We start from the raw sequence: 22,830 nt of genomic DNA, 5'->3' as shown, positions 1-22,830 counted from the left end.
CCTAGATGGCAATGAAATGAAACTTGCGGGTTGAAATTAATATAATTTTGATCAGTACATTTGTATTAAGTGTCTTTGAGTGGAAAATGTGGGGATTGAGTGAAGTATAAAAATACACAATAGGTACATACGAGTACTCTAGGAGTTCAAATGTCTCTGGACTAATCTTCTTCGAATCAATCACACAGGTTCTGCCTAGCTTGGGGTCGGATGGCCGTGTGTTAGATGTCCCCACATATTTTAATCGCGTGAGCTCCCGTGTTTCGAAGTTAGGGTATTTCAGGATATAGGTATAAGGCTGATCATCAAATTGACTGAAAGTGTGATTAATGATGATGTATGCTTTTGGATTAAACGGTCCAACTTGCATCTGGTGCCCAATTCTGGTAATTCCAGAAATAATTTATATTGGTCATAAATTGAAAAGATGTATAATATATGAGTCAATGTGTATTAAAGATTATTTACCAAATTCTAAATAACTAATTGCTAATAAAATTTTAACTAAATAGGCACTAACTCAAAATAACAAAGCGTTAGTATATTTTTTTGAAAGTATGATTGTATCTACTTAATTTATTCGTAAGGCTTTCGTAAGGTTAAAATCAAAGAAAATTACCAATTAGTCGAAACCTTTCGACTGCTGGACATAGGCCTCGGCCAAGGAAATGTATTCATATCAAACTCCTAACATTTCTTTGTGTTATTATAAATTTATAATATTAACTTTATTTTCACACCTGACATTATCTGTAACATATTTTTTACGGAATATACACAGGGTGAACTCCGGAATCACCAGAGACTGCTTATGTACTCTCCAGTCATGTCCGTCCAGCCCATTTGTTTATTGAGAGTGTAATGGAATACACCTGTACATGTTTAGACGAGCACTCTACCTACATACTGTTGAAGTATTGGTAATTAATGGAAATCCATATCTTAATTGAACCATGACTTACTAAGTCACCCTGTATAATACTTCGTTGCATGGTTAGGTTACTTCAATGAAATTTAGTGTCGTGGTCGAAATTTTATCTCTAGACCACTGAACAGTACCTATCAAAAGACAAAAAGGAAAGAATTATTTTTCCTTGTATGATAATGATAAAATGATTTCATTTTAAAAATACTACCTACCTAATTAAAACTAGATAATTCATCATAATATCCTATTTCAGAATATGGAGCATTATTCGAAGCTCGTATTTCGGCTGGAACTGTCACCGTGCAGGCGACAGACGTGTCCGGGCTGCCGACAGGCACCGGTCACGTCACCCTCGAACTGCAAGCGGGGGAGGCAAGAACTGTCTTGGTACTAGTTATTGAAACAGGTGAGCTTTACACAAAGATTTGTCATAAAATATTGCAAGTACATGATAAGCAAAGTTTTTTAACATCTAAATAACGTTTGTACCTACCTACTTACCTGAATTTTTGTACCTGAACCCTTTTTGCAATCCCTGGTTCGTCTTTATAGGTCAGTAGGTTTACAGGAAGAGACCTACTTTTAGGTACACTGATGGAATTCCATCGTGTATATTTATTCATTATGCATGATAAATGATGCAAAAAAATATTTATGATATAATAACTACAATTTGTTTAATAACAGATATCCCAGGCGACGTATATTTTGAGAAGTCAGTATACACTGGAACCTTCAAGGATGGCACAGTTGAACACGAAGCTATGAAAGTATCCGGCTACGATGGAACCGTCATCAACATAAGTGGAGGTATTTTTTTACAGCATAACTTCATGAATTGTGAAATTCAGTAGAAGCGCACAAAGGCTGCCTACCCAGTAGGCAAACTGTTCGCTCGTTACAGGGCGCGCGTAACGCCGCAAATAGCCTGGACTCGTTAGAGTTTGTCTAACGAGAACGCAGCCATAATATTTACATTTAAATTTCATGAAAATAATTTACTCTGTACTTTTTTACCAAAATCAACATCTCGAGCTAATCTAAAAGCTAAAATCATGTGACTAACACTTGCAACTTAACCGACTTCAAAAAAGAAGATAAAGATAAAATACTCTTTATTGCACACAAACAGAAACAGTTTCACAAACATAGAAAAGAAAAATGGTACAATCGGCGGCCTTATTACTAAAAGTAATCTCTTCCAGACAACCACAAGGAGATTCTTAATTCGCCTGTATATATCTTTTTAGAGTACAGCGAGTTTTTCACCGCTCAAGCGACATCGGGAGTAGTGGTGGTCCAGGCGGTGGGGTCATTGACCTTGCCGGCCGGGGTCGCGCTCGTCACGCTGACACTGCAAGCCGACACCGCCGCGGCCGTGCTGGTGCTCACTGTGCAATCAGGTGGGCTATTGCAATTAATTAATATCTGCAATCTACGCCAATAAGTAAATTGCTGCTTTACTTACTTAAATAGAGTTACTAAGCATGCAAATTATTTTAGGATCAGCAACTGTATTATTTAGTTATCTACACACACACACACACACACACGCCTTGTACTAATGTATCCCTTGCGGGGTAGGCAGAGGTGCATTGCTGCACCCAATTTTCGCCAGAGTGTTAACGTAACAGCACCAGTAATGGACACCTTAAGGATTTTTTACAAATGATTTGGCTGTTACTCGCACAGTTTTTGAGTTAGAATATTGAAAGTTGGTATGAATCGAAGGAATATCTTGAGGTTTAAGATGAATATACACTAGCTCGATTTAAACTATTGGTATTTCAGGAAATTGTATATTTGTAAAATATGTCCTAAAACCACAGTAATGGACACCCAACCTCCAGTTATGGACACCCAATGTTGGACAGTGATTTTTTATTGGATAAAAGTATAAAATATTGTTTTATGCTTATATTATTATAATTGTAACGATGATTAGTAATCATAACCGTTTACACCAACAGGCTTGGTCGCTAGTTACACTATGGGAACAATCAAAGACGGAAAATTTAACTTTCTGAAAAAAAAAGTTTTACAGAAACACAAAAATTTCCAATTCAACATTATAAATTCTGTCCTCCTGCATTTTATTCTGTTACTTGGTATCATTATGTTCCCCCAGTGGGACAGAAGGCAGACACAACAGTTTTTTATCCCAGACTGTTGACAGCAGCCATCGGACCACGTGATTCAAACTTTCCACATCTCCATACGATCGAGCGCCCAAAGGTCTATTTAGATCGGCCTTGCTTACGCTTGCCCTGCGGATCCCATTCGAGAGCCTGTCTCAAGATTGGGTTTTAGTCTCTACGCAGGGTATGGCTATTCCAACTTCATTTGCGGCGTTTTATGTGTGAACCAACAGGATCTTCATGGCAGCTTTTCCTCAGATCTATGTTGGAGATGATCTCGGGCCAGAAAATTTTTAATTTCCGCCGGGGACAGCGGTTAATGAATATCTGCAGCATCTGTGTCTATGCGTCTTTGTGGTCTACCAGGTGTTGCAAGCGTATAACAGTACCGACTTTAGTAACGTTGGTGATAAATATCTATCACTGTAATGGAGAGGTGTTTTGACTGCCACATGCATCGCAGACATGTAAATGCACCATTGACCACATTTAGACGACCGAATGGCGTAGTGGTTAGTGACCCTGACTACTGAGCCGAAGGTCCCGGGTTCGATTCCCGGCTGGGGCAGATATTTGTTTAATGACAGATATTTGTACTCGGGTCTTGGGTGTTGATATTTATATTTAGTATCTATCTATCTATGTATTTGTGTAGATATATCAGCTGTCCGACGCCCATAACACAGGTTCTGCCTAGCTTGGGGTCGGATGGCCGTGTGTGAGATGTCCCCACATATAAAAATAAAAAAAATAAATTGACCGTATCCGTACGGGCACCCACATCTAGGTCAATGTTCTCTCCTGCAACAACACTCTCGTCTCAACCTCTTCCGTTCCCACAATCCTCTCGTCATATCATATCATCTGGGTTATCCAGGTCTTGCATTTACACCAGCTAGAAAATGCTTTTAATTTAAGCTTTTTTTCAGAACCATTTCTCTCACTTCCCTTTTTTCTACTAAAATTTTGCTCTTAATTCCTTCTCCCCCTAATGCCACTTCTTTTCAAATTCTCATGGTATTCTTACCAAGCTTCACTGGTCTATTTGTCACACGATCACTGTCTATTTCTCTATTTCTATTCTCTGTGGGTCTGTAAGTACCTGGACCTGGCTCTCTCGAATGAAACCTTTGTGCTTGTGCCTCTAGGTCTAAACTGCATTCCTAAGCTTGGACCATTTCCCACCATGCTGGTTCACTGCGGGTTGGTGGGTTCACATATTTAGATGTGCTTAACTACTACTTATCATATTACTAATTTTATTTCATTGTGGTACATGTTTGTGTCTCCATAACTCTTGGCTGCAGTGGCCATCTTTTACATCCATAATATCCATCCCATTTGCTTGGGCGTACTTATATACGTTTTTCATGGAAAATGTGAAACATCCAGTTATGGACACCCAATTATGGACACCTGTACAAGACTGGTATCCTTCATTTTATTCATGTTTTACAAAAACTACCAATATAATTATGAAATTCTAAAGACAATTAAATAAGAAAACACAACATTACCTTAAAACATTATTTTCGACACATGTCCATAACTGGATCTACTGAAAATTTGCAAACCAGTAATGAACACCCCCCTCTGAAATCATTTCCATAAACGTAAGCTGTCCTATTCCTTTGAAAATATGTCGGAAATTCAGTATAGTTTCCATAAAATCAAGAAAGTCAATTTAAAATAAAATAAAACGAAATTACCAACAATATTCTACACTTACCTCTTTAACAATTTCCTTAACAAATCTCCATTTCATTTGTGAACCCCCGACAAATGAACTTTTTTTCTTCACAATTTTTAATCTAAATGGATGACATAAATAACTTGTTTATATAACAAGGAGGGATGTCTAGGCTTTGAAACTAAGGTGTTGCAATTTTCGTAAAACTATGCATACTCTTATTTTAGACAAAATAAGTTTGTAAGTGTCCATTACTGGGTCCGTGTCCATTACTGGTGCCGTTACGTTATGTTAGTCCCAATGTAATAGGGGGCGGGCCTGTTGCCATTTTACGGGCACATCCGAGACCCGAGAACAAATATCTGTGTTAAAACATCTATCTGCCCCAGCCGGGAATCGAACCCGGGACCTTCGGCTCAGTAGTCAGGGTCACTAACCACTACGCCATTCGGTCGTCTAGGTATCTATTTCGCCATTAACTTTATTTTCTATTTTTTACAACAGAGCCTAAGGAAGTATCATTTGAGAAGATTTTATACACTGGGACATACACAGAGGGAGACGTCAAGCATGAAGATATTAAGGTTTCTGGTTATGACGGAACGGTTGTAACTATAACTGGAAGTAAGTTCTTTATGATAGTTACCAGATTACCTGAGCAAAATGGTAGTCTACTGTAACTACTCCCATTATTTGCTTTTTATCACACATAAAACATTGCAGCGTACAGCGAGTTGTTCACCGCTCAAGCGACATCGGGAGTAGTGGTGGTGCGGGCGGGGTCGTCGACCTTGCCGGCCGGGGTGGCGCTCGTCACACTGACACTGCAAGCCGACACCGCCGCGGCCGTGCTGGTGCTCACTGTGCAATCAGGTGGGCTATTGCAATAATTATAACACTATCCCCATATACAGGGTGTGCCAAAAGTTAAAGTTATGCCTTAAAGGGCTAATAGGCCAGCTCAGGAGTGGCAAGAAAATCGTTATTTGACCTTAGTAAAAAGTCGATAGTTTTCGAAAAATGACACGTTTATAAATTTGCTGAAAATCGATACCTCGGAATGCCTCGGATCAGTTTTTACCATGCCGCCGGTATAAAATTCCATATTATTAGGTTTTTATGTTACGTCACCTGTATAGTCCTGCTATTAATCACAGTACAAGGTAATAATGAGTAATTCTGTATGTTTAAAAAAAACATGGTTTTCTAAGCCTTAATAGGTAATCATATTCATAATCAATTAAAACAGAGCAACCGTTTAATACACCATCTTATTTTTTTTTAAATAAGGCGCCAGGTGCCATGTTATAATCTTACCTCTCTTTTTTATGTATATTTTGACACTGATGTGATGCTTATTCACGAAGTTTTTTTAATAGGTATATAATATATAGCAAGGTACTTATAGGAGTTTATAACAAATAAAAAGTAATATTTACTGTTGCTTTTATTGGTTAGATGGTTTGGTTGTATCTCTAGTTTGGTGAACAGTGTGCATGATTTATGTGAGCCATGCTTCACCAATTTGGTCCGGTGCCAACTCTCATTTCATTAGGCAAACATTATGCATTAAACGTGTAATGTAATAAACGTTAAAATATAATACCATTAAGTACTTTTGTAAAACGGTAAATTAAAAATCTGCAAATAAATTAAGTAATAAGTAATTATAAACATAGATAAAATAAAATTTTCTACATTTATATTTTAATTATCAGACTAAAATATATACTAACATTCTAGTTATTCCAAGGCTAGGTTTCCCTGAAAACAATTTTTACAGTTTTTTACGATATTTTTCAGAAAGCACTCCCACTGAAGTGTTCTTCAGCAAGACGCTTTACACTGGCTCTTACAAAGATGGCGTTGTTGCTCATGAAGATATCTTAGTGACTGGGTATAATGGAAACACTATAAAAGTAATTGGAGGTAAGTTAAATAATAATTATTATGTAGTCTGAGCCTATCTGAAACCTAGTTAAACATTGTGAGATATGGCGTTTCGACTTTCTCCGTGTTCGGCATCATAAGGGTCACAGTGACAGTTAAATAAAGTCCATTTTTCTCTCCACCTTTAATTTGCAAGGTGCGGGTGCCTATATAAATAGAGTGAGTCGCCCGCGCGCCTCAGTTGGTTTTTGATTTTTGAAGTGAACACTTCGGCAAAATGGCTCAATGTAGCCACGGTTCTCGTCGGCTTCGCTCCGATGGGGAAAAATATAATATTGAATTTGCGGAGTCCTCGCTGCCGGGAGCTGTAGCGTGCCTTGATGGCCTGCCGGCTGATGCGCACGCAGCCATTGCTGAGGATTTTGCAACGAAGGTTTGAGTTGATAAGCCGTGAGTAAAATGCTATTATTTACTGCTTTTAAAAGCTCAGCCACTGGTCATAATGCTCCGGCGCTTGGGGTTTTTATCCCACGCAGTAGGGTCCGATTCAATAGTCGTGGTGATGATTGATCACATATTCCGGTCCTACTAGTGGCGCTTGAGCTAGATACTTACATTAATGACCGCTTTAAGTAAAGCATATGTTAATTTTATACAGGAAAAAAATAATAAAAATATATTTTTCTACCCTCAATTTCTAATATTTTTAGAAAACTGTTGATAAAAACTTTGCTATTACAATAATGCACTTGATTATAGCTTATGTAAGGCTTTACAAACAGGAGCTTTCCGGGACCGAGGATTTTTTACAGTAAGCACGTGGCTCCGAGTTTCAGTATGTTGGGACATTGTGGCATGTGCGGGGAGTAATGTGATCCGCCGGTACCTACCCGCTGAGGGTAGGCAGGCCGATTCGGTGAAATTGAAGTTTCGTGTAACCTGCACCCGGCCCTGTGCTCCTGCGCTGGCCGCCGTCTCGTGGCACCTGCATCGCAGCGTACACCCGGTCCTGCGCTCCTGCCCTGGCCACCGGTTCGTGCCACCTGCATCGCAGCATACACCCGGCCCTGTGCTCCTGCGCTGGCCGCCGTCTCGTGCCACCTGCATCGCAGCGTACACCCGGTCCTGGCCCTGGCCACCGGTTTGTGGTACCTGCATCGCTGCATAGACCCAGCCATGCACTCCTGCCCTGGCGGCTGTACACCCGGTCCTGGCCCTGGCCACCATTTTGTGCCACCTGCATCGCAGCGTACACCCGGTCCTGGCCCTGGCCACCGGTTTGTGCTACCTACATTGCTGCATAGACCCAGCCATGCACTCCTGCCCTGGCGGCTGTGTTGTCCCACCTGCATCGCTGCGCACACCTGGCACTCCTGTTCTGGTTGCCAGATCCAAACGCCCCCTGTCTGGGAAGAGATTTTATGCTCAGCGGAACCGCCTGCACTATTGCTAGCACGGTCATCATCATCAGCCATCATTAGGAGTGACTTATTTAGAAGGTATCGAGTAACGTGCGCTATTCATCAGTGATTTTGGCATATGCAGACGAACGTTTACTGCCAAGGTTGGTCATGTTAGCCATACAAGGCCACACCAACGAAACCTGAGTAACCACCTGCAGTCGCCGTAGCTGCATCGGCATGGATGACGACAAATCGGGTAACGTGCACCACTTCTACAAGTGTTATAGCACTTCAATTTGATGCCTCCGCTGAGGTAGGGTATTCTGTTAAAGCAGCTTTCTTCTGAACTGCCCAAAGTGACCTGTAGACTGCTACTGGGGATAGTTGTGCAATAAATTTTTTATTTCGATGTCTCTGCTGAAGAAACTGTCTAATGCAGCTTTTGTTCTAAACTGCCTAAAGATCATTGGACTGCTCATGGGAATGGTGACGCACGGTAAGTACAGGAGCGTTACTCTATACTGATGAGAAACGAACGAACGAGAGCTGTCGTGCATTCGGCACGTTTAATACATACAAACAGATAGCTCGCGCCGCAGTGCACTGAAAGTTCGTTTTTCGTCATATAAAGTGACCCCCCAGACACTATCTTTGAGTGTCATGACACATCGGCAGATTCCAGCTTTGAGTCTTTTCTTTTCTCGGCTGTGAGCAAAGTGAATCCCACCGGCGACTGTTCAACCTGAAAGCACTGAGCTAATTCCTGATTTCGTGAAAGTCGCTGTTGCTATACCATACCGCTTCACAAGTTACCGAATTTATTATGATCCTACTGTCGGGTGATCATGATCGGAGTGTCATCGCGGTTTCTGAGTGGCACCATATTAGCTGTCTTCCTTATGTCCCAGTGGATTGTGAGTGTGTATCCGAGCTCTTTGTTGAAAAATGCGTGAACCTCCTACGCAGCAGCTGTCTACTAGTTGTATATCGAATAAATCGAGTAACGGTGCTCTTGCACGAGACGACTACCTTTTGGTAAAATTATAACTTCCACTATCCTGGGAACATGCATATACCTACTATGTACTGTGTATCACATCACGTGTAGCCGCAGCCCTACTCAATGTACGGGGCTAGATAATAAACAATGGCAGTCGTCATTAAATTTCTATGAATTTCGAAGGTCATCATTTGGAGCACAATCCAAAGGGTGACACTACCTATTCATGCCTAAACGGCTTCTCTAATGAAAATGTATTTTTAATTCGATTCTGGCGCAAACGTTTCATAACTATTTTTCAACACTGTATCTGCTGAAACTACTTAGACTGACTGGTTAAGATGCAGACGTGCCATTTTCAAAATTCCATTTTGAGTAATCCTCAACTGTTTTATGGATCTTTCAGTTAGTTACGTAACTAGTTACCAAGTAAAAAATTACTTGTGTCATGCTCGTACTCGCATCTCATTTAGGAGCTCTCTGGCCTCTAGTTGAAGGCTAGAACTGGTATATATATCTACTAAGCTAGTACAGAGTTATAACCGGGCAGCGGTGACGTGGTAGCTGCTTGATTTATTAGGGTTTGCTGAAAACTTTCTAAATAAGTAATAATTATTAGTCATAATATTAACTCTTCGCAGTTCTTTCAGAATGCAATACCAGGTCGCTGAAGTAGGTAACCTTCCTTAGCTGGACATCAACAACAACAAGCCTTTTTGTTTTAAAGAATGTCATAGTTATTCGCCGTTCCACTGTCATATCGATGTCCAAGGACTTTTTCTTGGGTATAGCTAACTACCTAAGTTTACCTATAGATAGCCGCAAGCTATCTGCTGTTGGCGAACTGTCAGTTCTGATTGATAAGTCAGGCTCGAGGTGGCTCGTCCAACTGTCCATGTTCCCGCCACCATGATTGTTGCTTCCACAGATTAGAGAGTCTATGTTGGCTGTCGTTGCATCAGGTCTGATCAGGTACAACTAACATCTTTACGTACCATCTTTATTTAATCAAGCTATTTTATTTTGTTTTATCTAGGTTGACTTAATGGTTTCAAAATCGAACCTACAACAATGTAAGTAGGTACCTACCTATGTACCTTTGAAGTTGCAACAAGGCGAAGCCTTAAGGTTTTGGCCGAGATCTGCCCTTAGTGTTGACGAACATACCTAAAGGTGACCTTGTTAATGTTTTTCATATGAAGTACTGAACATTTTACTTATCCTGGTGGCATGACTGATCATTTACTTACCCAGTTAAGACATGTTAGCCGGGTTTCATTTATCAACTATTACAATTGTTATTGTTGTGTTAATCAATCTTTATTAATTGATGTCATCTACCAAGGAATGCTGCCAGAGCTCATAATATTCACACATGATGATACAGAATGATAGTAGCCCACAAAATCGGTGCAAAGACTTATAAAATAACTTTCCTTCCTAGTAGGACTGCACAGGAACTCGTTAACCGCCGAGTTAGTTAGAATACAAAATTAGACTGTGTGTTACTTGTCAATCTAGAATATGAATATAGTGACCTGCATCATGTTTTGAAAAACTGAATACTTAGTTATCCGCCAGTGTCACAGCCTTCATCTAATCTTTTCCAGTAGCTGATGAGGCTGTGATATTTAGTAAAATTATCTTCCCTTCAAGCACCACTCCTCGTTCCAAGGACTAGATGCCGCGCCAGGTGTTGCAGGCCGTGTCGTCGTACAGGGCTGACTGAGCAGGTCCTCCAGGGTCGGCTGCTGCATTTCTGAGGTCAGTCCAGAATTACATACCCTAGTCAGCATGTGCTGACCTGAGCCCCAGCGGCCTGGATCGATATTCTACATTTTACAGCTTTTAAATATTTTTGCAAAGTATTTCACTGGTTCCATCCATTCGGCTAGTGTATGTTAAAAATATTGCCTTGACAATAACAAGATTTTGATCAATAATTACTTATAAGTATTGCTTTCGAAGAGGCACTGTGTGTATCCATATGTATAAATACCTACCTATATGTATAGGTACATACCTTCCATAACTTTCTGACAAGTCAGGAATAATAAGGAAGTACTTAAGTCTTATGTATACTTATACCTTTCTTTTTAGTATATCTATTACCTAGAAATCTATGCATTATAAATTTATAGATTCAAATATTTATCTACTGATATACTCATCAGTAGCTTATGGGTCACAGTTGGTTTTCTCTCCACCATGCGATAATAAACACATCTCACAATGTTTAACTAGGTTTCAGATAGGCTCAGACTACATAATAGACGCATTTTTCCTGAAATAAAAATGACATATTATGTATCTAGCCTATCTGAAACCTAGTCATTTCTGCATGGTGATATTACAACTGAGGCGCGCGGGCGACTCACTCTATTTATATAGGCACCCGCACCTTGCAAATTAAAGGTGGAGAGAAAAATGGACTTTATTTAACTGTCACTGTGACCCTTATGATGCCGAACACGGAGAAAGTCGAAACGCCATATCTCACAATGTTTAACTAGGTTTCAGATAGGCTAGATACATAATATGTCATTTTTATTTCAGGAAAAATGCGTCTATTTTTAATAGAAGTCATGCAATCTATTCGTATGATCAAAACAGAATAAATACCTATCTGTAAAATATAAATACCATTAGGTTCTTTTTCCGCTTACTTTTGCGTTTTCCCGCATTTCCGTCTAGTAATATAATATTTACTTATCATTATGTTTAACGTAGGTACTCTATTTTATTAATTTGTCATGCAGTTTTCACGTCAAATACGAATCTAAAAAGCTGACAAGAAATGGCTTGCCTTAAAAATAACCAAAAATATTCAAATGGCAACTAATTTTAATGGTCAATTTATTTATAGAACTGTCTTCGATGTTCTCGGCTGCGGCATCCGCTGGGGCGGTGGAAGTGCAGGCCACGGGGTCATCGACCTTGCCCTCCGGAACCTCACACGTAGTTCTTGAGCTGGAGGCGGACTCCGCACGCGCGGTCTTGATACTTGAAGTCATTGAAACCGGTAAGTCACGGATAAAGGTGCAAAGTTGAAAGCTAATACCCTTGTTACACCTACCGAGTAGAGTGGCGAGACAGTATCCTAAGTCGATCCTCCACCAATGAACGGCTCGCAATTAACCGAGTGCTCGGCCGAGGATAGTGTCTCACTCTACTCGGTAGGTGCAATCAGGGTTTAGCAAATTTCATAGCAAACAACAGAAGGTTGCAATAGATGACTTTTCGCAACGTTATGGACGTTTATGTTTATAGGTATTTTTCTATGGGATTAATTTGGTCGACAATCGACATGTCGCCCGACGGCAAGACTTAGTATATGTACCTATAGGTACACGTTCTCACACATCGCTAGCTGCAACCACAATTCGCTGTCTTTTTAGTTTTACTTTAGGCGTTCCCAGTAGGTAAACTGTTCGGCCGTTACTAGGCACGCGTAGTGCCGCAAATTGGTTAGATAAACTGCAAAAATAGCAAACTGTGAACACTCGGTATGATAAACAGGCGGCAAACAGTTAGCCCACTGCGAACGCAGCTTCAATCCTTATTGCTAAATAAATAAATAATCTGCATCGGAGTATCGGATCGATGGTTGTGTTACAAATGTTTAATGTGTTTAATTTATCACACAGTTTACTTTAATACGCATTAAATTAAGCCACTGGTTTAATTAATAACATCAGCCAATTTCAGTTTACTCTCAACGTTGATAGCAATATTAATTACCTACCTACATAACAGTCAGATAATGGTGACTTTGCAGTGAGTGAAAATTTATCCTTACTTAAATGGCATTTAAGTAAGCAAGTAATCCGACAGAGAACTAAAGTCACCGACGTATCTCACCGAGTTACTAAGCTTAAGTGGCAGTGGGCTGGTCACATCTGTCGAAGAACCGATGACCGATGGGGTAAACGTGTTCTGGAGTGGAGGTCGCGACTAGGCAAACGTAGTGTGGGACGCCCTTCGGCTAGATGGGGTGACGACTTGCGAAAGGTTATGATTGGATGTGGAAAGCTAAAGATCGCATCCAGTAGCGTACTTTGGGAGAGGCCTACGTCCAGCAGTGGACTGCTATAGGCTAATGATGATGATGAAATGGCATTAAAAGGTTTTTCCGTGGGAAATACGGGATGAGAATAACCTGTTAATCCAGGAAAAAATGGGCCAGACACCCGTTTTCTGTGAATTACTAACATACATCCATCCATAATTAGTACACACTTTAAAATTTTCATTTTCGAGCTTTTCTTTTGACATCCCTAAGAATACTCTCTAAATGTACTTTTACCTTACTTATTATAAGTATTAACATCTTCAAAACTCAATCAATTCACTGACTATTTATTAGACCTACTACATAACTAGCTTGCTTGACGAGCTACGCAACAACAATTGTAGTACATAGACTACGTAGTGGGTAGTTTGCAGTCGGCTACTTGCCCCCGCACGTGTTGGGTAGGGGCGCTGATTGGAACATCCATCATTTAAAACTTACACACTATAAAACTATTTTTTAGGAGTTTTCTTTTAACTTCGCTTCGATTACTATATAAATGTACTTTTACCTTACTTATTATAAGTATTAACTACTTCAAAACTCAATCAATTCAACAACTATTTATTAGACCTTCTACATAACTAGCTTGCTTGACGAGCTACGCAACAACAATTGTAGTACATAGACTACGTAGTGGGTAGTTTGGAGTCGGCTACTTGCCCCCGCACGTGTTGGGTAGGGGCGCTGATTGAAACATCCTTCATTTAAAACTTACACACTATAAAACTATTTTTTAGGAGTTTTCTTTTAACTTCGCTTCGATTAAATGTACTTTTACCTTTTTTAGTATTAATCATTTATTAAATAAAATACAAAATTTATCAAACATTTAACATAAAATCCACCCTGGCTTCGTCAAAAAAAAAATAAAAAAACAAACAAAACACAACTTACTTAGCTAAATAAACCACCCCAGGACGCACCCGACCCAAAAGTCCCCATAACGCTAGCTTTTACCTTACTTGTTATAAGTATTAACTTCTTCAAAACTCAATCAATTCACTAACTATTTATTAGACCTTCTACATAACTAGCTTGCTTCACGACTTTCACGAGCTACGCAACAACAATTGTAGTACATAGACTACACTGTGGGTAGTTTGCAGTCGGCTATTTGGCCCCCGCACGTGTTGGGTAGGGGCGCTGATTGGAACGTAATTAACTTCACCGCCGGCGTGCGCTATCCATATTGAATCGACCGATAAATTGCGGGAAATTTCATTCTGCTCTCGTAAGGAATGCCTTACGTAGACTTGAATGCAATTGTTTTGGAAATATTTTTAACCGACTTCAAAAAAAGGAGGAGGTTCTCAATTCGTCGGGATCTTTTTTTTTTTTTTTATATTTTTTTTTTATGTATGTTCACCGATTACTCCGCTGTTTATGAACCGATTTTGAAAATTCTTTTTTTGTTGTATTGGGTTGAGCTCCCAGGTGGTCCCATTTTTTTTTCAGAATTTTATCTCACCCCTAAGGGTGGGTAAAGGGGTAAAAACAGGGTATGAATTTCCATTTTGGGCACATATTAACCGATTCTAATGAAATTAAGAACGTAAATATAGTTCTTATAACAAAAAAATATGATGGTGACCTTGAGCTGATCTGATGATGGAAACGGAAGGCAGTCAGGGGAACTCCTCAACGGTATATAGCAACTACTTCGTGTTTAGGCTTGAATGATTCGTATTGATTAGTAGGACTTTTTGGTATCATTTGCACCTTACTTTTGATTGAAAATTATTACAAATAAACTAAAAACTATTAAATAAAATAATAATTAAAAAAATTAAAAAACCGACTTCAAAAAACCACTAAAATGTAAGAAATAATTTAAGGTTTACACAAATTCTACTCGTATGAGACAGTACAAATATACCTAAGCAGGAACTGTTCTTTTTTGAAGTTGGTGCCATATTTCTTCAGATTACTTTGTCACCGCACCAACATCAAAAAAGAACAGTTCCTGCTTAGGTATATTTGTACTGTCTCATACGAGTAGAATTTGTGTAAACCTTAAATTATTTCTTACATTTTAGTGGTTTTTTGAAGTCGGTTTTTATTCGATTGGGAGTAGTTTTTTTGTTGATATTTTGGCGATTACGTAGGTATAGATAGAGTTTTGAAAAAAAGGGTACTTAAGTATAGTAAGCTAAACGGCTGTGACTCTGGTGTCAGTTTTGAAGCTTTTATTGTAAGAGTTTTTTTTAATATGGCTTTTCCGTAGTAACTTTGTTGCTCACGTCACTTTTTATTGTTAAGTATTTATTATAATTACCTAGTAGTCATAATTGTTATACAGTTATTTGGCCATCGTTAGATTTGTACCTACTTAGTTAACCTAACGCACGGAAATTATTATCCAAGTGTCAACTGGAATCCCTCCATTTTCCATTAAATCACGCCACGCAGCACGTTGCAGCTCTCAAGTTGATTGCTGGCAGAATAACCATTTGATCCTTTTGTCAACAGAGGCTGTCCCACCGGCTGTGTCATTTTCGAGCGAGTCGTACGAGATTCGCGCTGACGTCTCGCAAACGGGCCTCGTTGGCCGGGTGCAGGCGACTGCCGATAATAATGAGAGGGTTACTTACGCTGTGGTAACGGACAATGGTAAGTTTTTTGGTTGCTTTTCGTCAGTCTTACGACAATAATTAGTAGAGGATGATTCTTGTGTGATGATGATAATCGTAGTTTTTTTTTTACATAATTAAGTAAGTATCTAGGTAGGTATTATATGTATATCTGTTTGCAAACTAACTCTAACACTTTAAACGGGATGGTTTCCACGTCACGCGTAATGAAGATGAAATGACATTAATACATTTATCAGATGTGTGACTGGTCTCTACCTTTGAACCCTGACTGTAATTACGACTCTTGCCAACTCAATAACTCTAATTTAGTTTAAAGAGTAATACCGATGGACCCTTTCATGTTAAAGGTACTAAGGTCTAAGTATGGTAAGATATTTAAATGTAAAAGAAAAATCCTCATGCGAGTGAATCCGATGCAATACGTGTGAGATAAAGATCTGAAAAAGTAACAAAAAAGGCTCGAACTCAAAGTCACGTTCACATAAAGAACCCAACAAAAAGATCACAAATCACTTACGCGAATGTAGGACATGGTGTGAAAAAAACTCCAAGCCAAACTATTACCCTCTCCTTGGGTTTATTTTTAGCAGAGTTTGCATTTTCTCTGTAAAACTAGAACCTGTTATATAAGAAGGTAATTTTAGTAACCGAAAGAAAATTGCGATCTTGTTAGTATAAACCGTGCTGCAGAATTTAGACATGAAACTTAAGGGTCTTGTATGGTATTATGAAAGAACCTCTTAACTGTTTCACTTGCCGTAGAGCTATATTTATTCAACTTAATTAGTATCTATTTATAGCGGGGTATATAATAAGGGTTTATGAAAGTACTTATATCATTGTTATTATTTTATAAGTAGTGTCCGTAGTTATCGTGTATAAAGTAAATTCAAAATTTTAATTATAAAATCAGACCTACAATATTTCAAGGGTGCCATATTGACCTCTATGTAACTACAATACGGTTCATTATACTCAAAATTATCGTCATTGCAAATATATTATTCACCCGCAGTTAAGCTTTTAACATTTTTCCCTAACATTACTATATAAACTTAGATTTAATTCGTTGTGGTTTTTCCTAAGTTGGGTCTCGAATTCTATCTCCCAGCTCCCATAAACTCACCTTATAATTTGTGCCAATCAAATCTACGCGTGTCAGTCGCTATTTGAGCGCCCTGGTTACCTACTTTATATTCATTTCAAGCCAATTGCGTTACTTTGATCTGACACACGGAAAATGAATCAAAAACTTTCATATATCACAGTTATAGCAATTATAGCTGTTACTAGGGCTAAATAGCACCGCGAATTGAAAAAAAAAACATGAGTAGGTACTTAACATGATGTCTTTTCATGAGTTTTCAAGAGCCTTTGCCAAAAGGTGACAGAGCCTTCGGCGTTTAAATTTATTTAAAAAAAAACATTGATGCCTAAGCCACATATTGGTTTTCTTGAACCACTGGCACTGTTCTGTGTAATCTTGAATAATGTAAGGCTTAGAGTCCAATGCATGCCTGCTGCTGGCGCCTTATGCGTCGAGTATAGTTATGCTACAGCGTCGCCTGTTCTATACGATACTACTAAGGCACCTGTTTACCACCCGCCAGAAAAAAAAAACTGTTTTTATAAGTGCAGCATCATAGATGTTGATATACATAGACAGATATATTATGTTTTACAAGAAATTACTTAATTAATTTTAAGTTTCAGTAAGCATACACTCGAGTCCATAATATGGGATTTATTTACCCATCACCCCTACCCAATATGGCAATGTATAGAATTATGTATCTTATAGATATCTGCTATACGATACCCTTATTACAGGCGCTGCCTAGTTTGGGGTCCGATGGCCGTGTATGAAACGTGCCCACATATTTATATGTAATATACTGTTTTCTCTACAGAGTATCTTCAAGCGAGAGTGTCAGTGAGCGCGGATGGCGAACTTCAGCTGTTTGCTCCGGTCAATAGCGGCGTGTACAGTTTCAGTGTTTCAGCCACTACAGTGACGAGTCAAGTTACAGCCACTGCCCCTGTGAGTACAGATATACAGGGTGTTAAGATGAATGCGATAGAGCGTGAAATGTGTATTGTGATGTTAAAGGTCATAGTTTTATTTTATTACTATAAATCATAGAATAGCCGTATCTACTTGTTGTTCTATGCTATAAATATACGGTGCAGCGGTTATTAACGCTGGCTGATAGTGGAATAATGTCCTAGGTTTGATTTTCGGTATCATTACTTTTGTTGTACTGGTGTCTTAGATGTAAGGAATTTCATTTGTAGATTAGAAGCGGTTTGCAATGTGATTAAATTTTTGAATGTGGTTATGCGAATTTGCATTTGTGTAAAAATAGTTAGGAGAGTCTAGATTCTCATCTAGACGGTTTTTCATGCCACCATGAAGAACTTTTTATTACCTACTAGGTATTATAATTATAAACTTATAACATCTCTCATTTTTCTGTCCGCGTTAAAAATAAAACAAAATTTCATCATTTACCTAACACAGACCTAACATAATAATACTTATATTATTTTATTTCGGAATAGAAGTACCTATAGAATGTGTTGTGATGCCCGCTAGCAAAAATAAAAACTATAGCAGGAAAATGATCTAAAATTTATACAAGTACCCGAGAGATATGAATAATTATAATGAACATACACTGTAGCCTTTGAGGTAATAATTATCACTAATCCCTTTAACGATATCCGTTATCCCCAAAATGTGGAATAACTTTCCTCAAATTAATGGGACATTTTAAATGATAATGCGTTATCCATATGTTATTCGCCAAAATACCCGCTGTTAAATTTGCATATTCTTGTGATATTTTTTCGGTACCGTTATAAGTGTGACCACGGCACCTAAGTTCACAAACCGAAAAAGGTCGTTGTATTTTGACAGTGGACCGCTCGTAAACATGTCTAAAGCTCGTGTGATTCACAGGTCCGGCTGACGGTGGAGGCGGTGACCGTGTGCGATGACGACCTCGTGGTTCCTCCACTGATAGTCTTGGAAAGAGACGAGGAGGAGCCTCATGCAGATTTGGTCATCATCGACGGAGCAGAGTTCCAAGGATGCCGGTACACACTCACAAACCGCTGGCCGTTGAATCAAAGCTGGTTGTATGTGGACGACAGGGGCCTGCATGCCCGAGCGATCGACAGGGAAGATGAATCGATCGCCTTTATGGCTCTATCCCAAGTTCAAGTGGAATTAGTCCTTTACTGCGACAACGACACCAATCAATCCTCACGATCCAAGCGTTCCCTGAATCGCGTCGACTGGCTCGGACCGTATGATTACGGCAACAACAAGTGGACCCTCACGGAATCGATCGGCTTCAATTCCCGGAGAAGCTTTGTTAACCTCATCGTGAACGACATCAACGACAATGATCCAATCTTCGTGGAGAAGGCGAACGAGCCGATCGCGGTCGGGTACCCCGTGCCCGACCTGCTAGACGTGATCCTGCCGCGCGCACTCACCCAGTTAACTGTAAGTTATATTAATCGACAGTTTTTTTCGTTTATTGGTAATTAATTATCCGTGTTTAACAAAATACACATATTTACGTTATAAATATAAAGCATGCATTTTAAGTACTTGAGATGTGTATTGCGTAGCAAAACAGTCATGTAATTTTCAATGTACAGTAACCGTAACATCTAACTATTCTAACTATTCTAACTAATATTATAAATGCGAAAGTAACTGTGTATGTCTGTCTGTCTGTTACTCTTTGACGCCAAAACTACAGAGCGGATTTGAATGAAATTTGGTATACATATGGTTTAGACCTTGAGAAAGAACATAGGCTACTTTTTATCCCGGAATTCCCACGGGAAAACTTTTTAAGGCCAAGCGAAGCTCGCGGGAACAGCTTGTAACAAAATAAATTACAGTTAAACTTTTCAAATTAAATTCTTTGAAAAAATAAACGCATTTCATCATATATTCTACTAATCAGGCGACAGACGCGGACATCGGTGAGAATGCTGCCCTCCTCTACTGGAGCCCGTCGGAGCAGCTGGCGGTGGCTCCTGGCTCGGGGCTGGTGCACGTGAACCGACGCGCCCTGCCCGACGGCATCACGCTAGCGGTGCATGCCACTGACAGGAACGGACAGGGGAATACCGGCACTATACAACTCGTGGTAAGGACTATAATTGTGTACAGTCAGCTGCATAAGTAGCTGGACACTTTTGTACCTGGTCAAAATTACAAACTGCCTATTAAAACATTGTCAGTTTGTGATGTAGCTAGTTTGACAAGGAACAAAAGAGTAAACCTACTTATGCAGGTGACCGTACATGCACAGATGATTCGAGTAAACGGAAGACAGATTTTGTTCATTATATAGGTCACAACAACCTAACTGCTAGTCTCTCTAATCTGGCAAAGTTTTATTACCTTATGATAGTTTGCTAGGTCACATGAATCCTAGAGTCTAAAGTAAATTACAATGTCAGTAGGTAAATGACATGTGCTTCCCAGGAACACGGACGTATGACTAATCACGGTAACAGGGTCCTTAAATAAGATTTGTGACGACGATAGCGGCGTCACCGCTATTTGTGGTCTGCGTTTTATTATTCTGCAAAATAGCAAAACATTATACAAGCATCATTGCAGTCAAACCAGTAGTGGAGGTTTTAGCATAGCTACAAACCTTATAATTCATTTTTAGGTGCGGCTTTTGACTGAAGACCACATTGCTGTAGTCACAGTGCGTGATTCATTCCTGGAAGATGAGGAAAGCATTCTGAAGGAACTAAACGATGCTCTGGGATATGAAGTGAAAGTCCTAAATGCCGTGGTCATATCTGATGAGTATGAGGTAGAGGGTGATGCGTCAAAGAACGTGAGGAGCAGAGCAGAGGTGGCTCCAGGAACATCACTACAACTGTATCTCTATGGCCTGGAACAAAGACAACCGGTTGAAGTTGAACGACTCACAAGGTAAAACTGCTGTTATCATTAGCCGCTACGTAAATGTGTTGTTGATAAAAACAGATAAACTTAACATAATTTGATACAATGATAAATATTTATTAGCCAGGACATTTTGGTAATTTCTTGTTTTGGAATATATTTGATTTCAAGATAACACAAACTCATTCGAAAATTTCATTCACGTCTGACTTCCTGGATCATTATTTTCTCATTTTACTGACAAAGCGTTTTTTGTTTTAGCGATATAAGCAGCAACTTTATAGCGTCTGTGGTTGTGGACAGTGTATCTCTGCGAGATTATCTGGAGAGCCGCGAGATATGCTCGGTGGTCTCCGGACGTGACATAGGCCTGCTCGCCGCCACTATAGTCCTGAGCATCCTTCTCATCATACTAATAGCATCCATAGCCTTATGGTTCTTCCTCAAATGGTAAGAATACCGTTGCTCACATTACTTACATTACAACCATATAAACAATCATGACTTACCTAGTAACTGTTGTTCGCAGGAGGAAAAATAAGAACTATGACAACTTCAGTGATGAAAATAGTCTGCCATCTCGTGATGATGGCGATGATGTCCCCAAAATAGAAACGAGACCGAGGATCGACATCGAGGAGCTGAAACGAAGTGAAAGGAGATTACAGGAAAGACTAGAAGCCCCCATCAGCACCACTGTTTCGGAAACATCTAAGAAGAATCCACTGGATACAAAAATAGATGTTCCCCTCCCCGAGGTCAATGTTCCCATAGTTATTCAATCCATAGATAAACTCAAACGTGCTGATGATGACGATGAAGACGAATTCGGTGAAATCAACGATAAAGGGCGAAGGAAGTCTATGGTGACATTTAACGAAAATGTAGAGAAAATTATACATGTAGAAGACATAGACTCTCCAGAGTACGAAAATGCTAGGCTGTAGGTAGATGTCGATATTTGTAATGAAAGCAGAATGTAAATAAAACGCCAATATCCATTTTGAAGTCAATACTTTATAAATACATCATGCTTACTTATCTTGTCTTGCTAAGTAGGTAAACCTGATACGTTTAAATTAAAACGAAAAGAAAGTCGAACGACAAACAAAACCTAAAACCTTTTTCCTTATTGAGTCCTGTTTGTTTTGTATAAATAAAATCGAGTTCGGTACTCGGTGGTGATGACCTCTTTACGACTCGCGATATTAATCAGACAGGTGAGTTTATTGCACAGAAATGGCCAAATCGGGCTTCCAAGTGCCTCCGTATTTACTGCAAATACATTTAAAGATTACGCCTTTCAAATAAACGTTTAAATCAGCACATTAATTTGACGTGTTTTTTTTTTATAAGAAACCCACACTAAAGTTTGAGAAATGATAATTTGCTTATTTTAAAATGATTATTTTATGTACTTACGTTATGTATATTATTATTACAAAATAGGCCTATGAAAAGTTGGTAGGTATGAAACTAATAGCTATAAGTAGTTGCAAAATACATAAAGTAAAGAATATTGTTATATTATGTAACGTGCAGAATGTTACAAAGAAATGTAAACAAGGTACCAAAATGTTAAACGTTAGGTAGATACAGCCACCCGCTGTCTCAGACAACTTTATTATAAAGCTCGTATTTACAGTTATCATGTCCTCGAGAGTTTTAATGGCATTAGCTTTTTTGATATTCAAGCCTCGGATCAGAGATAGCATCGGAAACATGAACGAATTAAATCGCGAAAATTCTATGTGGCGCAAAATGCCGACTTAGATACTTCGGTAAGTATCTGTTTTGAATTTTTAGCTATACTTCTAGGTTAGTCGTGTATACTTATATGTACGTAATAATATGTAGAATTAAAAACATTATATTTGGGTTGGGAATAGACGACCATTGCTGTTCGTGGGCTGGTAAGAGTTCGAATTGTCGTTTTTTTCTATAAGTTTTTTGAGATATTCCAGTTGGTTCCTTAGTAAAATATGCTCGATAGGTCTTTACCTTACGGACGAGAATTTATACTGCTACAATTCCTGCCTGTTAGAATTAAAAATATCTCATATCACACATCTTACAAATAATAATATATGTATAGTGTAAATTAATCAATAAATAACCGTATGAAGTTTTGTGCATTAACATAAATTAATAGCTAATACAG

At 39.0% G+C, this 22,830-nt stretch overlaps 1 protein-coding gene across 3 annotated transcripts in view; it reads left to right on the top strand.

The window, feature by feature from the left end:
* The window catches only part of LOC105384182, a 43,986-nt gene extending 21,985 nt beyond the window's left edge, over window positions 1-22,001 (top strand). Inside the window, exons 30-43 of one of the 3 annotated variants that reach the window (XM_038105636.2) lie at window positions 1,182-1,334; window positions 1,616-1,738; window positions 2,179-2,331; window positions 5,261-5,380; window positions 5,480-5,629; window positions 6,560-6,685; window positions 11,916-12,071; window positions 15,594-15,734; window positions 17,629-17,759; window positions 18,681-19,232; window positions 19,705-19,890; window positions 20,425-20,696; window positions 20,931-21,119; window positions 21,199-22,001. In XM_038105636.2, coding sequence (XP_037961564.2) covers window positions 1,182-1,334; window positions 1,616-1,738; window positions 2,179-2,331; window positions 5,261-5,380; window positions 5,480-5,629; window positions 6,560-6,685; window positions 11,916-12,071; window positions 15,594-15,734; window positions 17,629-17,759; window positions 18,681-19,232; window positions 19,705-19,890; window positions 20,425-20,696; window positions 20,931-21,119; window positions 21,199-21,616 — 2,870 coding nt within the window. In that variant the 3' untranslated portion in view covers window positions 21,617-22,001. The remainder of the gene's footprint in view (window positions 1-1,181; window positions 1,335-1,615; window positions 1,739-2,178; window positions 2,332-5,260; window positions 5,381-5,479; window positions 5,630-6,559; window positions 6,686-11,915; window positions 12,072-15,593; window positions 15,735-17,628; window positions 17,760-18,680; window positions 19,233-19,704; window positions 19,891-20,424; window positions 20,697-20,930; window positions 21,120-21,198) is intronic. The other 2 variants (XM_038105637.2, XM_048629327.1) reach the window with 2 other exon arrangements.
* The last annotated feature ends 829 nt before the right edge of the window (window positions 22,002-22,830 follow it).

This window comes from Plutella xylostella, chromosome 22 (genome assembly GCF_932276165.1).
Source record: "Plutella xylostella chromosome 22, ilPluXylo3.1, whole genome shotgun sequence".
In the NCBI taxonomy this organism is placed as follows: Eukaryota; Metazoa; Arthropoda; class Insecta; order Lepidoptera; family Plutellidae; genus Plutella; species Plutella xylostella.
The sequence above is the reverse complement of the archived record's forward strand: the minus strand, read 5'-3'. Positions and strand labels throughout refer to the sequence as shown.